The 16,455-nt window shown below is 46.9% G+C and overlaps 1 protein-coding gene across 3 annotated transcripts; it reads left to right on the top strand.

Annotated features, from left to right (window-relative positions):
- The first annotated feature begins 6,237 nt into the window (after positions 1-6,237).
- Positions 6,238-12,450, top strand: SAP18 (Sin3A associated protein 18). Of its 3 annotated transcripts, none has more exons than XM_039255739.1 (4): positions 6,238-6,488; positions 6,663-6,772; positions 11,672-11,794; positions 12,059-12,450. In XM_039255739.1, exons 1-4 carry the CDS (start codon positions 6,261-6,263, stop codon positions 12,213-12,215), a joined length of 618 nt encoding a protein of 205 aa, XP_039111670.1. In that variant the 5' UTR covers positions 6,238-6,260; the 3' UTR covers positions 12,216-12,450. The 3 variants fall into 3 exon arrangements, with proteins under 3 accessions (XP_039111670.1, XP_039111661.1, XP_039111679.1); XM_039255730.1 differs by having other exon boundaries at positions 6,238-6,506; XM_039255748.1 differs by having other exon boundaries at positions 6,325-6,481.
- Positions 12,451-16,455: the final 4,005 nt, after the last annotated feature.

Below are 16,455 nucleotides of genomic sequence, written 5' to 3'. Positions count from 1 at the left end.
ATTAACCAGCTAGCAAGTGACTAAGTTCAAATTTAAATTAAGATCTATCTAAATTCAAGGGCTAAGATTTTTAACCATTAATTAAGCTTTTTAAAACTATTTGAAAAAATTTTAAAATTCATTTTGAGAGAAAGGGAGCGAGCAGGGGAGGGGCAGAGAGAGAGGGAGAAAGAGAATGAATCCCAAGCACACTCTGTGCTATCAGCATAGAGCCCAATGCAGGACTTGATCCTGCGAGTCGTGAGATCATGCCCTGAACCAAGATCAAGAGTCTGACATTTAACCGACTGAACCAGCCAGGCGCCCCACCATTAATTACGTTGTTTAGTTGCTGCCTGAATTTGCTTCTGGTGATTATGTTGTTGACACTCTGCAGATGCTTGAGGAAGAGGATGTCTGTTTAAAAACTATCATCAATCTAATCACTCAAATGCTTAAAACAGGGGGTAAAGTGAGAGACATTTCAACTCTCTGAAATGCCAGTGTGCCCTCATTCTGTTGGCTTAAAATAGACTGTAAATGAGATGCTTTTCAGAACAACTCGAGAAGCTAGTTAAAAAGTGGATGCAGAGGCTCCTGGCTGGCTCTGTCAGTGTAGTGTGCACTCTTGATCTCAGGGTTGTGAGTTCAATCCCCACGTTGGGTGATTACTGAAAAATAATAGCCTTTAGGGGCGCCTGGGTGACTTAGTCAGTTAAGCGTCCGACTTTCACTTAGGTCATGATCTCGCGGTTCGTAGGATGGAGCCCCGCGTCGGGCTCTGTGCTGACTGCCAGTTCGGAGCCTGGAGCCTATTTCAGAGTCTGTGTCTCCCTCTCTCTCTGACCCTCCCCTGCTCACGCTGTCTCTGTCTCTCCTAGAAATAAATAAAAATATTAAAAAAAATAATAGCCTTTAATTAAAAAAAAAAAAGTGGATTTCCCAAACCATATCTCAGAGCACATTTTACTGGGAATAGCCTTTAGAAACACTGCTTCTCTGGCTGTAGTGTGAGGGACGGCTGCAGGGGTGACACAGAGAGACCAGTCAGGAGCATCGTGGCAGCATTGCCTTTAGGGCTAATGCCAAGCAGGCACGTATGCTTATTTGTAAAAATACAGTTTTTAGGGAAACATAAAACAATGTATCTTCTACAGAGTGATTATACTGCCTCTAGGCTTAATTTTTCTAGGAATGGTTATGGAAATTCACATATTTTTGCTACTCTTGGTAGCAAGGAGATGCTTCACTGAGAGTATTTACATACACTGCGTTTCGGAAAAAGAACCCATAAATACTGTGCTTATAAATGCCACACACCTCGTCTCCCGCAGATGCACCTGAAGAAATTTTTAAAAGGTTTTATAACTCCCTGGAAATACCCAGATTTATAATCCACAGCGTTTGCAAAAAGAGTCAGAAAATTTTATGAAAAATATATTCCATTAAATCTGTTTTCCTGCCAAGCAGACAGCTGTTCTTCTGAAACTCAATAGCAGAAAAAGCCATGGCGTTGCAGGGACTGACTGAGGCATATTCTGTAAAACTTCACATCACATATTTCTGATTTTAATTAGGGCAATCTACTTGCCCCCTGACTGAAAATGCCAAAGCACATTAAAGAAAGAAAGAGAAGAGGAAAGGTGGAGAAAGTTTGATGACTGTATTCGCAGTACACATGCTCCAAATGTTCATTCTTTTTAAAAATTTTTTAATGTTTTAATTTATTTCTGAGAGAGAGATAGACAGCGTGAACAGCGGAGGGTCAGAGAGAGAGGGAGACACAGAATCTGAAGCAGGCTCCAGGCTCTGAGCTGTCAGCACAGAGCTCGATGCGGTCTTGAATCCGCGAACCATGAGATCGTGACCTGAGCCAAAGTTGGAGGCTTAACCGACTGAGCCACCCAGGCGCTCCCAAATGTTCATTCTTTAAAAAAATTTTTTTGTTGTCGTAAAATATATATAACATGAAATGTATAATGTTAACCATTTTTAGGTGTACAATCCAGTGGCATTATGTATATTCACAATGCTGTGCAATTATCACCATTATTCATTTCTAGAACTTTTCATTGTCCCAAAGAGAAACTCTTATCATTAAATAGTAATTCCCCATTCTCCCCTCTCCCAGGCCTAGGTAACATTTATTCCACTTTCTGTCTCTCTGAATTTCCCTACTATAAGTGCCTCATATATGTGGAATCACACAAGGTTTGCTCTGTTGTGTCTGACTTATTTCAGCTTGCATAATGTTTTCAAGCTTTATCTTTGTTGGCGTCTATCAGTACGTCATTCATTTTTTAAGGCTGAATAATATTCCGTTATATGTATATCAATTCATTGGTTGAGAGATACTTGGTTGTTTTCACTTTTTGACTATTGTGACTAATGCTGTTATGAACAAAGATATTAAAAAACCGACTAGAGTTCATACTTTCAATTCTTTGAGGCATATACCTAGAAGTGTAATGCTTGTGTGTGTAAATTCTAAAGAAAAAGGACGCATATACTTAAATATTATAATCTGCATTCAGAGCTGCATCTAGAAACTCAAGTAGGTGGCTTGAGGGATGCTGAAAATCTACCTTAACTTCTAAACTCCACCATTGCTTCAGGATACTGGGAAATTCTGTTTTGATGAGGGCTTGTTTGGAAAGGTCCAAATGAGAGCTTATGTCTAAGAATAATAATGCCAATAACACGTGAGCTTCTTTATTTCTCCTGTTTCATTGTTGTTCCTTTAGCTGATTGATTAGAGTGCCCTCATGTGTCTGTATTTTTATGCTATGGAATTTTTGAAAAAGATTTGATATTAGAATCATAGAAGGCGAGGGTATGGGTGAAACAGGTGATGGGAGAAAGGGGCGTATTTGTGATGCCCACTGGGTGATGTATGGAAGGGTTGAATCACTACATTGTACACCTGAAATTAGCATTACACCGTATGTTAACTGGGACTAAAATAAAAACTTAAGTAAAAAAATACAATTAAATTTAAAAAACAGAATCATAGAACTGGGGAGAAAATTTAAAGATCTTTTTATTGATTTTTAAATGTTTATTTATTTTGAGAGAGAGAGAGAGACAGAGCGCAAGTGGGGGAGGGGCAGAGAGAGGGAGACACACAAAGAATCTGAAGAGGCTCCAGGCTCTGAGCTGTCAGCACAGAGCCCGATGTGGGGCTCGAACTCATGAATAGGGCTGAGCTGAAGTTGGATGCTTAACCAACTGAGCCACCCAGCTGCCCCTTAATGATCTTTTTAACAAACGGAATATTCACTGCATGCAAGGACCCATCTCTAAGCAGTTAAAAATACTTTTTAACAGAAAGCTAAATTGCACACACCAGAGTATTTAAAATGGATAGCCACAATGTGACCAATGAACTGCCCCCCTCCAAAACCCTCCAGGGAGAACATACTAGCTAGTTCATTAGAAGCTCCCTAGATGCCCTTCATAAACTGTGTTACCCTAGCTTACACTCAGAAGTAACACTATCCTGAATTTAGTGTTAATCACTGACTTGCTTCTCTTTACAGTTTTACCACTTACTGTTTGTTTTCCTAAACAGAATTTGGGGGAAGGAGGAAAGAAAAATCCTGTTTTTTAACTTTCCATAAGTTGAATCCCGTTGTATGTATTATTCTGTGACTTGCTTTTTTAAAAAATATTTTTAAATATTTTTATTTATTTCTAGGAGAGAAAGAGAGACAGCGTGAGCAGGGGAGGGTCAGAGAGAGAGGGGGATACAGAATCTGAAGCAGGCTCCAGGCTCTGAGCTGGCAGTCAGCACAGAGCCCGACGCGGGGCTCGAACCCACGAACCGCGAGATCATGACCTAAGCGAAAGTCAGACGTTCAACTGACTAAGCCACCCAGGCGCCCCTAAAAAATATTTTTAAAAATTTATTTATTTTTGAGAGACAGAGTAAGACAGTGCGTGAGTGGGAGAGGAGCAGAAAGAGGAGACAGAATCCAAAGCAGGCTCCAGGCTCTGAGCTGTCAGCACAGAGCCCGAGGCGGGGCTCGAACCCACAAACCATGAGATCATGACCTGAGCTGAAATCAGATGGTCAACCGACTGAGCCCCCAGGCACCCTGTGACTTGCTTTTTTGGCCTACTTTTTAAAAAAGCATGCTGATTCACTCATTAATTTTCAAATCTTTATGAAATTTTAATTTGTGAATATAGTCTTGGTAGACTTTCAAATTTTTCTAGTTATTAAGAATAAATGTTTCAGCGTTGTTCAACATGTTGCCTGGTGTTCATGTGTAACTATTTCTCTGGGTATTCAGACACAAGTGGAATACCTGGGTCTTAAGGTGTGCATACATCCAATCTTTCTAGGAAACACCAGTATTTCCACAGTGGATGAGCGTGGTCTATAACAGTTCCATTTTCTCCATGTCCTTGCCAGAACTTGGGTGTCAGATTTTTACATTTTGGCCAATCTGAGTGAAATGTTATCTAGTTGTGGCTTAAATGTGCATTTCTATGTTTATTCATGAGGTTGGGCATCTTTTCATATGTTTACATGTAATTTGTGTTTCTTCTTTCCTATGAAATGCCTATCATGACTTGTGTCCAGTTTTCTATTGGATTGTAATTTTTTTAAATCAATTGATAGGCATTCTTTTGGGGTGGGATTTTTTTATTAGCAAGATATACTATTCATACAGAAGAGTGTAAAACATAAACATACTGCCTAAAGAATAATTTATAATCTAACGGCTGGGTAATCATCACAAAAAGAATGTAAAAAAACAAAATGTTGCCAACACCTCAGAAGCACCTCTTTTGCACGCACCCCCCATCACAGTCTCCTTTTCTCAGAGGTAATTACCATTCTGATTTCTGTGGCAATTAGTTCATTGCTTTTCTTTTTATAGTTTTATCACCTGGGGATGCATCCTGAACAGTATAGTTTAGTATTGTGCTTTTGAATGTTATAAAAATGGATTCACACAGTGGATATTCCTTTATTTTTGATACCATACAGCCACTATCATGTTTGTGAAATTCATATTGTTTCACGTAGTCATAGTTTCGTGTAGCTGTGATTTGTTCATTCTTGTTGCCGTATACTATTCCACTGCTGCTTGGTACTTTTGCTGTGGTATGGTATACCGTGATGCACTGAACTCAGGATTCACCGTGCTCGCGATGGATATTCTTGTAATATCTCTGGATACTTCAGCACGATCTCCTCCAGGATATATAGCAAGGAGTGGAATTACAGATCCAAAGTATACATCTATTCAACTTTACTAAACAACCCTAAGCCAGTTTCCACAGTAGGTATACCAGTTTACACATTCACCACCAGTATTGGAGAATTCCCATTAGTCTACCGACAAATGTCTGAGTTTCTAATTTTTGCCAAGCTAGTGAGTGTATTTTTTCCCAAACCAATCAATTAAAGCCAGTTACTATGGTTTTATGTATCCTCTGAATAATTATTCCTGAGCACCTTATATTTTATTGGCTATTTGGAATTCTTCATTTTAAAAGCATCTGTTCAGTTATTTTACCCACTTTCTATTGAGATGTCTGTCCTATTCTTTATATATCCTGGACACTAGTTTTTGTCAATCACATGCATTATAGGTATTTTCCCCACTCTGTGGTTTATGTTTTTCTTTCTTTATGATGAATTTTGAAGGTCAGGTTTTGTTTTTCCAATGTAGTCAAATTTATCAATCTTTTCTGGTTAGTGCTTTTTGTATCATGTATCCCAACCCATTGGTCACGAAGATGGTTTATGATGTCATATCCAAAAAGTTCTAGTTTTGCTGCTCGTTTGAAGGTCTTTGATCCATCCGCAATCGTGTTACTGTGGTGTGGGAAGAGTCCACTTCACTTTCCCCCAATACAGACCATTAACTATTTCGTGAGCATTTACTGCAAGGCATTCTCTCTTCCCCTCAGCTTTTCAAACCCTCTTCTGTCTTCGCTCAGGGGTCCACCTACAAGGGTGTGTTACACAACTTGTTACTTCTTTACTGAAGAGTTCGATACTTTGCTAATAAAGTCATGTTTTTTCTTATTTACCTCCTGTACACTCCTAAGAGCTCTGCGTTCGTTAACTTATTCATTACCTGGGAAAGGTGCCCCGCAGGCTTGTTTGGTCTATGAATACTTGGGTAGTAAATCCCTAGGCTACTAACGACCCATTCACAAGCGCATCCCTTAGACGCTCCGCCCCGCGGCCGCCAACGCCCGCCTTTTTCCTGGGGACGCAACACGCAGGCGCGTCCGGACCCGGGCTCACGGGCCGCACAATGAGTTGCGCCTGCGCCAGCAAACGCCCCGCCCCTCCTCCCCCGGTCCTCTATAAAGCCTCGAGCTTCTCCTCGCGAGAGGCTTCGTTCTCATGCTCGCTGCAGGGGTCGGAGGTCAGAGCGAGCGTCTCGCGGGCCGTAGGAGGAAGATGGCGGTGGAGTCGCGCGTTACCCAGGAGGAAATTAAGAAAGAGCCGGAGAAGCCGATCGATCGGGAGAAAGTATGGGGTCCGGAAAGAGGTGGAGGTGGGCCTGGCGGGGGGAGAGCGCGGCCTGTGCGCGAAGCCGGCGGTATTCCTGCTCCCCGGGCGGCTCGGAGGCCGCGACGCCTCCGGAGGGGAAGGGAGCCCTGGACCCGCAGCCGCTTTCTTTAACTTCTGCCCTTCCTCCTTTGGCTCCCAGACGTGCCCGCTGCTGCTGCGTGTTTTCACCACCAATAACGGCCGCCACCACCGAATGGACGAATTCTCCCGCGGGAACGTCCCGTCCAGCGAACTGCAGATCTACACTTGGTGAGAGTGCGGGTCGGGGGGCGCGGCCCTGGGGTGGTCGGACATGAAGTAACACCCCGCGCTAGTGAAGAAGTGCTCTCCTTGTTTCCGCCTTTCCTCCTCCACTCGGGGCCTTTGGGCCCAGCTCTCAGAAAGTTAGAGATGTCACCTGTTAGGTGAAAGGGGCCCATCTTGTAACACGTTTGAGGTTCAGACTTTTGAGGTGCGGAGAATGGACGGACCCAAGATTGCCGTCACTTGTTGTGGCTGCTTGGTACGAAAATACTGGATGCAGAAAGTGCGGCGGCCTTCCCCGAGGGGCTCGGAGGCAAATAAATGGTACTGGAATAACAGTAAAGGGAAGTCCTGGGATATTTCTCCTCGAGAGCATTTGTGTGTGAAAGTGATCCTGAGGTGCCACGCATTAAAAACACAAAAAACAGGCTGATTTTTGATCCTGGGGCTTAGTGGAAAAGGTTGTGACGTATGTTCGGAGAAGACATACGTGCCCCTGAATGTTTCTCTCACGGGCACCTTCATGCCCTCCGTCTGCCCGGGGCCCTTGCTTACTGCAGACTTCTCTTTAGTGCTGCGAGTAGTTTTAGTTGACATCATGATGGCTGTTTAGTAGCAGTAAAAGGTTAATAACTCTTAAAACTATGCCTTTCTTGTGATAAAGATATAGATAGCGTTACATTTGCCGCTGTAAGGATTCCCATTGTGCAGCTAACCTGTTAGCAAAGCTTTGTCGTTTCCCCCAAGTTCTACGCCTAGTAAGCGGCGACTCCCCATGCCTCCCTTCGCCCTGGTGTCTCTGTACAGTTGCCTTTTCTCGATGTTTTAACAAGTGGACTCCTACAGTGTGCGTTGTGTTCGGCTTACTTGGCCTGATCTTTTCAAGGTTAGTGCACGTTGTAGCAGGGACAGAACCGCCATCTCTTTCTATGGCTGAATAATATTGCTCTGTAAGAGACACCACATTTTGTTTGTCCTCTCACCTGCGGGCAGGCGCTTGAGTTTCCATTTTCTGGCTTTTGTGAATAATGCAGCTATGCACCTGGGTCTGTTTAGTCCCTGCTTTCAGTTCCTTTAAGTGTGTATCTAAAAGTGTACCGAGAGATGGGGTGGCGGGGTGGCGGGGCCCGGTAGTTACTGGAGGTGGGGTGGGGGGTCCCGGTAGGTACTGGAGGTGGGGGGGCGGGGTCTTACAGTTGTCCTATGTTTCACTCTCTGAGGAACCACCAGACTCTTTGACAGCAGCTGCAGCATTTTATGTTCCCAGAAGGGTGTGTAATTTTTAACTGTGAGCCCAGTACAGTGCAATTTGATTCTTTAAAGATTGAGACCTTACTTGTCTTTTTGGAGGTGGTTGTTAAATCACACCCTGTAGTGTGATGGTAGTTCAGCATCATTCGGGGGTACAAGTACCAGGAAGACTGATTAACTTGCAGGGAAGAACTATTACTGGTGGACTGATGAAAATCTCTATTCAGAGATTAAAGTGTATGCTGCTTCTAACAAATAGCAGTTCCTGCTTGCCAGGTGCCATGCTTAGATTCTGAGGGTATGAAGTGAAGAAGGTGTCACAGCTTCGTAGAGTAAGCTCGTCCAGTGGAGAAAGCACATGAATAAAGACTAAGTACACTTCAGGGCGAGGATGGCAGAGGGAGATCTTACCAAAGACCTTCTACTCCTGATCCAGAAAAGAAGTTACAAATTCTGCCCGAGGCCGACCTGTCCTTACCGTACGGCCAAGTAAGGAAAGACCGCCTGCGTGACAGCTCACAGTGGTGGCCAGAGACCGGGACTTAGAAAGGCTGAGTGGCTGTGTGGTAGTAGCGCAGAGCCCTGCCCTCTTCCTAGGAGCAGTGCGGAGGGAAGGTGACGTAACAGGCCCTGTGACGTCTCGGTCTGTACAAGTAGACTGAGGCACCAAACAGGCAGCCCTAGGGGAAGTCCCGGAAGGGAGAGTGTGGTCCAGAGGACCCTGCCAGAAGCAGACTGAGTTTTCCACTTGGGGTGACAAGCCGGACACCACGGGAGTGGGGAGCCTCCTTGTGCTCGGATGGTCCTTGAGCAGGCTGTTGAAAGGGCCGTACCCAGGTAAGTCGTCTCGGGTTCCGTCAGAAGAACCGAGCCCGCAGGGGACCCGTATGAAGAGACTGACTGCATACAATCGGCTGCCATACTTAGGAGGCCTGCCTGCGTCCCTAGGTCCCTGGTCTACAGGGCAAGCTGCCAGGAAGGGCCAGGCCACAACTTGAGCAAGAGCTAAAACTGCCCACGGCTGCCCGAGCTGCTTGTTCAGGGAAGCCTCCACTCTGTTCGCGAGGCCTTTCAACGGATTGAATCGCGCCTACTCAGGTGGAGTGCACGAGGCTTACTCAGATTATCTGAGATCAGCGCCTTAATTGAAAGCCAGCTGGTTATAGACCTTAATCACATACACAGAATGCCTTATAGTAACATCTACGTCAGCATTTGATTGAATAACGGGCTGTAGCTTTGCCAAATTGACGCATAAAACTGACCCTCACAGTCACGCAGCAAAGACTTCAGCCCCAGGAGAGCCCTTTCTTCATCCGTGCACGCACGCTTCGGCCCGGTGGTCGGAAAGCCGCACTTGGTACTCCTGACTGTCTACGGAGACGGTCCTCAGCAGGTTGGAAGCTTGTAGGAGATTTACTGTCAGAACTGGTAACAGATGGAAACCAAATCCCCTGAGTTCATTAGAACAAGGGGAAACAGTGTGGGAAATAATTTCTAGAAAGGAAGAAAGAACTTTTTCTGGTGCACGTCGCTAGTATGTAAGGTGTGCCAGGGAATAGTTAACGTCAGAATATCAAGTGGGGTAAAAAAGGTCACTTCCAAGACATTAAAAAGAAATCAGCTTCGTCTCATACTTCATGGGGACAGAGTTAAAATAGGAACTCTGGTACTCTAACGGAGGTAAGAAAAAAAGCTACAAAATTAGGAGGTGCTAGGAGGGGTAAGAGAGTGCATCTGTGTCTGGAAGTTTGTAATTCCTTCTATTCTCCTTGTTCTTTTTTCTGTTAAATTCAAAAATGAATTTTATTAAAAATATGTTTAATACTTGAAGAATGAATCACATTTTTGTGTTATAACTTTATTATCCATATCAAGTATAATATGCTTGATAATCTCAAGATTTATTTCCCGGTATCGTCGGGTCCGTGCACAAGGAGGTGGCCGCGGTGATGTTGGCGTTGCTGGGTGTCCTGGTTCTTTCTGGTTGGTGGGATTTGGGATGTAATTTCCTGCACGCTTGCACACGGCTTTCTCTCCTCTAAATAACACGAGTGTCAGGTGGAGAAAGGGAGCCACGCACAACTCCGCACCCCATCCTTGCATGGCCGCCTAAGAGTGACCTGGAGCCCCCCTCCCCCCCCCGAAAGATAAAGCGCGCTCACAGCCTGCGCGGGGCCATGTCTCTTTGGGAGGATCTCTCCCTGGTCTGGGTGTGACATGTTCCTTGTTCTGCCTCAGTGTGCGCTGTCGTGTGGCACCTGGCCGGCCCCGCTGCAGGGCCTGTCCCCAGGGCTCCTGTAGCTGCGGCACAGGAGGGGTGCGGGAGCCTGTCGGGGCCTCGGCTCCAGGGCGACCCTGCTGGCCGTGGGGACCCCCGCTCTCAGGAAGCCAGTCTTGTGCTGTCTTTTCTCTGTGCAAGCAAAGCGTCGTTCCCTCTGTGCTCTGTGTGAGCCGTGTCTGCTGGGCAACCCCGGTACCCACACAGCGTGCAGTAGGTGGGCCCCTGGCCCCCCGGGCCTGCTGCTCCTGGAGGAAGGCGTGCGTGTGCCGCTCGCCGCCGTCCATGTGATTGCACTCCTCCCCTGGAGACGGGAACGGCTGTCACTTGTGGGACAAAAGCTGTGTACAGGAACTTAAAAACTGAGGTGGAGAGGAGTTGAAGGCAACATACAGAGTTGAGTAATGAGGTGGAAATAAAGCGGTGGGGCTGGGGGGGGGGGCGGGGGACACAAGTTGGTCTGTGTTGAGGAGGCAGAAACAACAGAGATGGGAAGAACTGAACGGTGCTTGTAGGGTTAGGACCCAAGCAACTACGTGGCTCTTGGTCGTTTTAATGGTGAGACGGGCACACGTGTGTGTAGGGCCCTTGTTTCATCTTACAGCACCTTATAGGCAGGGTCGTTTCAGTTCCGCATCGTCCGTACGTTCAGATGGTTGCAGGGTAAGAGTGTGTATCGTGAGAGGAGCTGTGCGTAGTCTAGAGAAAATGTCATGTTTTGTTGGCTTTCGGGCTCCCTCTTCTATAAAACTCTTTAAGATTCTACCATAGAAAGAAAAAACACCACATTTTTATAAAAATACTCTCCTGTCCTTGAGTCTAGGATGCACTTCAACTTGATGACATGATGAAATGTGGAAAAATATATACATGCTTTAGAAATAAGGAAGTAACAATTGTTTTAAGTATTTGGGTTAATTTGGATTAGTTATTTTTAAAGAGGTAAGTCATTAGGCCAGTGAGCTGTTACATAGCAACAAAAGAGCAAGTGTAATCCCTGAAGGCCTCTTTTTGTACAAATAGTCTGACTTTAATTCATCAGAATTTTAATCATTGAAGCTGGTAAGGGGAGTTTGTGGGGGCAAATAGTGTTATTAACTGCTTTAAAATTAAGTATGGGGGGCCTGGCTGTCTCCAGGTAGGGCATGTGACTCCTGATCTCGGGCTTCCGAGTTCGAGCCCTGCATTGTGTGTTTTGAGAATACTTAAAAATAAAATCCTAAAAAAGTACAATTAAGACTTTGACAGCCTCAGTTCTAACAGGTCACAATTCAGATACACATAATTAACTCCTTGTATGTCAATATCCTTGCTCTATTATTGTTACATTGTTCATTAATCAAATGTAATTTTTTTTTTTTTTTTTAATTCAGGATGGATGCAACTTTGAAAGAACTGACTAGTTTAGTAAAAGAAGTCTACCCAGAAGCTAGGAAGAAGGGCACACACTTCAATTTTGCAATTGTTTTTACAGATCCTAAAAGGCCTGGCTATCGGTAGGTAACTTTTAATTTTTAATTCCTGTAATCGTTTTGGTTTTGATGTGTTTTAATTGATAGGGATAACCCCTTTTAATGAACCCCTTTTGTGGGCAGAATATACATTTATATTATCTTAACATCTGGTTTAGCTTAACGTGGTAATTAATTTTTAACTGTGCGGTAAGATAATGGAGCAAACACCGTCCCGCATTTACTTTGCGGTGCACATTTAGCTTCATCGATTTGTGATCCGTTAACAGTCGGTCCCCTTTTCTGCAGAGTAAAGGAGATCGGCAGCACCATGTCTGGGAGGAAGGGGACTGATGACTCCATGACCCTGCAGTCGCAGAAGTTCCAAATAGGAGACTATCTGGACATAGCAATCACCCCTCCAAATCGGGCACCGCCTTCTTCAGGGCGCATGAGACCGTATTAAATTTTATTTACTATTTCTTGAATTATTTTTCATTCAGTTATGTAAAATAAACTTTTTCCTCCCCTCATCATTGCCATTAAGCCTTTAAACTCCAAACAAATTGTAACGCGTCTGTTTAGGAATTAGATTTGGCTGTGTTGGATATTAGTAGAAATCGACATGTTTCTGGTCTTGCCATAAAATACGAAGAAAAGTGCTCTTAGCATCCTAGGTGTTAAATACATGTGTGCAATCAGCCGGAGTGTGCAAGTCCATGGAGATGGGAACGGGGTTTAATTAGGACTTGGGGTTTCTGCCGAGTAGCGGAGGGCGGCGCGTGTAAGCCCAGGTGGGGCGCAGTGAGGAGGCCGCGGCATCGTGGTCAGCGGAGCTCGAGCTTGTGGCCGGGGCTGTTCCGTGCGGTCGGAGCGAGGACGTGGTGGCAGAGGCGCTTGGGAATAGCAGGAGGCGAAGCAAGTCGAAGAAGCCGTGTGTGCTTGAAGAGACTGGCCCGTGTGAACCGAGGCGCCGCGAGTTAGAGCCGCGGGGCTTGTTCTGTTGCAGACGCGGGCGGCGCGGGCGCCCGGGACACAGGAAGCACTCCAGAGGAGGGAAGGGGTAGAACTCGGGGTAGGGGCGGGGCGGTTTACCTGAAGACCCGAAAATGGAGGGAGGGATGAAAGAGCAACCTTAAGACCTGGGAATGGAGCGCAGGGTGAGGTCAAGTTGAAGGAGTACGAGGTTTTCGCGCATCCCGTGAGCGGGGGCTGTGGGGGCCGTGTGGGGTGGGTGGGGGACTGGCTGGTATTTGTCTGATTTGAGAGCCTGCCTCGTGCTGACGACCGGCTGGGTTCAACATGTCCTGGCCGCACCCGGGGCTCTGCGGCCCTAGACGAGTTACTTGGATCTTTGTGTCTGTCTGTAAAATAGAGGGGCGCCTGGGGGGCTTTGTCGGTGAAGTGTCTGACTTCGGCTCAGGTCACGGTCTCACAGTCCGTGGGTTCGAGCCCCGCGTTGGGCCCCGTGCTGACAGCTCAGAGACGAGCTTGTTGCGGATTCTGTGTCTCCCTCTCTCTGCTCCTCGCCAGCTCGTGCTCTGTCTCTCTTCTTTCTCAAAAATAAGGGTTAAAAAATAGAGATAATGGCACACAGGCTTGTGCCAGTGACGTGTCTGCAGAGGCCTGCCTGGTGAGAAGCCGTAAATCTACCCGTTCTCCAGGGGGTAGAGTTGAGTCACAGCTGGAGCCGTATCTTCCGCAGCGGCACCCCCGTTCCCATCTTCTTCTCATCTCGAAGTGTGTAGATCATGTGGCCTGCATGGAGGAAGCCTAACACCCCTTGGTGTGTCACAGCAGGAAATTAAAACGTGTATTCCGAAGTGAAAGACGAGGTGCTGGCGGCGGTGGCCCGAGTCCGCGTGCGGGCGATTATCTTGCACACTCAGAAGCAGCCTTTTAAAGGCAGTGGTTCTGTGGAAGTGTGACGGGTCCCCGTGCGAACCCCGTCACCGGGCGGCTGAGACCAGCCGGGAGCCCCTTCTACTGTGAATCTTCTCTCAAATGCTTAGATTTTGTATTCATTCAGACTAGACGGACCTGAGTTCTGGAAGTCACAAAAGTAATTTCCGTGGCTCCCTTCCTGTTTGTGGGGAAGAAGCCCATTTACTGTGCAGATGACAAAAGCAGGATCTAAATTCAGGGCCTTCGTAAGAGTTTGTCCTTTGATGGCAACTGCAGTGAGGGCTCTCCTGTAACTCCAGGTTATTCTCCCAGTGGTTTCAAAGTGGTTTATTTGCTTGGTTCCGACGTGGAGTTTTCCCTTTCAAGACTGTGGTCTTCCACCCGGAGTATGGTAGGACTGCCGCATGGCTCTTATTATTGCCTGTAGCGCTCAGAGTCAGACGACTGGTACTTGGCCCTTATCTACTTCTGGCTTTGCCAGGTATGGCTCTGGGTAAGGAACGGAGCCGTTTCCTTAAATATAAACTAGAAACAGTGGTCACCATGACAGCGCCGTGCTCAGTGCCAAGCACCCCGACTGCCTCGCCTGCTCGTAGGGTATTTTGGAGTTACAATTTTCCCTTTGGAGTATGTGTTCTAATTCATGTGTGGCCTGTAATGACTCTGCAGTTTCCTCACAGTGTACGTGAACTTGGTATTTTGAGTTACTTACCAGATGTTCAATAGGGAGTCTCGCCATTACATTAGATTTTACAAAACATGACTGGGATCGTCGTATCCAGTCATATCCTGGCTCAGGTGATGTTCGAGACCGTTGCGTGCACGTGTGTGTGAGCACGCGCGTGCGTGTGAAGGGGCGAGAGCTATTAAGCTGTTAGCTTAGGTTTAAAATTCGAAAATTTAAACTCTGTTATTCTTAAATAAAGAGCTGAACCCAGCCTGCCTCTCTTATTCAATCAGACACAAATTCCAAACTTGGGTTTTAGGGAAACAGAGAAGGCAACACCCTGAAGCAGCTCATCAGGATCCCGGTCTGAGCGCTGGGCTGTGCCGGCCCCAGGAACTCGATGGCACGTTTCGTCACTGCACCAGCACTGCACCGGCACAGCCTGCCCGCGGGGGCCGTGGTCCCATCTGCGGGGGAGACGAGGCCTGTTCACCGAACTGGGGCGCCCGGCAAAGGTCGACACGTACGTTTCCAAAAGTAGGGTTCTTCGGGGAGTTCTTTTATTCTCCACTCTGCCGCCCGGCTCCCACCCACGTTACGGGCTCCCGTTCCTGGGGCCGCTTCCTCGCCACCACTGGCTTCTGCCGTGGGGCAGCCGTCTGCAGCGTGTAGACCTGTGTCCGTTTTTATACAGACCAGAACACCTGTCGTAAATGATCTAGAGCCTCCAGCCGGGAGGGTCAGGGCAGCCGAACGGGGCCCGTGTTCTGATGTACATTTTATTGCTTAGGTACAGTAGTATCTTGCCAATAGCTGTAGTTGCCTGGCGCCCGCACGGGAGCACAACCTGAAGTATGTTTACTCCTGCATTTGCTTCCTCCTCTCATCCCTAGGCGGCAAGTACGCCAAAGCCTAAACAGCAATTTTAATACGAAATACTGAAAAAATAATTTTATCAGGCAGCAATCGTAAGCCAGGGAATGTTAGGCAGAATTTACTGTAGAAAGGTGTTACTGTTACACAGCAACCTCGAGTGTGTGCTGGGAAGAGCCAGTGAAGCGGTGCTGAGTGTGCCTCGTGGTGGGGAAGTTACAGCGCGGTTTACAAAGGTAGAAGAAGGCACTTGTGACCCCTGTGCTGTGTGCCCTCCGTTGTCAGGACCCCCGTCCAGGCCAGCAGCTCCTGAGGAAAGTGCAGATAGGAGGTGGTGCAATGAAAGCAACTTCAGTTGTGAATGAGGCATTTTTAAGCTCTGCGAACTGGAGAGCACCTACTGGGAATTGTCGGAGTCGGTGCTGTTCCTGGTGACGTTCATCCTCGCGGCGTCCCCGTACTTTGCCAGGGACAGAATACAGGGAACGAGTGCCCCTCAGATAGCAGGTGCCGTGGGCCTGCCGTGGGGCCCGAGAAATCTGACCCAGATGCAGATCCTGAGAAAGTCTGGCAGTCTAGGGGCGCCTGGGTGGCTCAGGCAGTTGAGCGTCTGACTTCGGCTCAGGTCATGATGTCACCGCTCGGTTTGGGAGTTCAAGCTCTGCGTCGGGCTCTGTGCTGACGGCTTGGAGCCTGGAGCCTGCATCAGGTCCTGTGTCTCTCTCTGCCCCTCTCCCGCTCACACGGTCTCTCTCTAAAATAAACATTATAAAGAGTAAACAGAGTCTTAACAGTCTTGTCACGGAAGCGGAACCATGGTTAACTGGTGGGTCGGCAGGTGTCATGACAGACCGTTGCTCCTGAAAACGGCATTTGAGCTTGTCCAACTCCTAACTGACAGCAGTTGGGCTGGATTTATAGTCCACGTCCAGCGTCTCGCATGTGCAAAGGCAATGACGTGAGGAAGGAAGCACTGACTTACGTGTTGGCTGGAGCTTATGATCTAAAGGAAATGTCTGATGCTACTGCGATAATTTAGGTGAGAATCACAGTAGTGGCAGAGGGGAAAGGGGAAGGAACGTGTCCCGGACACGTCAGGCCATCCGTAAGATTCGGAAGCAAGATGTGGGGTGGAGAATGGGAGCTGGAAAAGGAGAGGCAGTCATTAAAGCCACAGTTTACTCATCTGAAAGTCGGGATGGTAGTGCTTCTAACTTCCTCAGAGCTGATCTAAGAGCCGGCTAACGTATTTAGAACCGTG

The sequence above is a fragment of the Hyaena hyaena genome, unplaced genomic scaffold, assembly GCF_003009895.1.
Source record: "Hyaena hyaena isolate Hyena2069 unplaced genomic scaffold, ASM300989v1 scaffold_11, whole genome shotgun sequence".
NCBI classification, from domain to species: Eukaryota; Metazoa; Chordata; class Mammalia; order Carnivora; family Hyaenidae; genus Hyaena; species Hyaena hyaena.
Note: the sequence above shows the minus strand (reverse complement) of the source record. Positions and strands in the feature narration are given on the sequence as shown.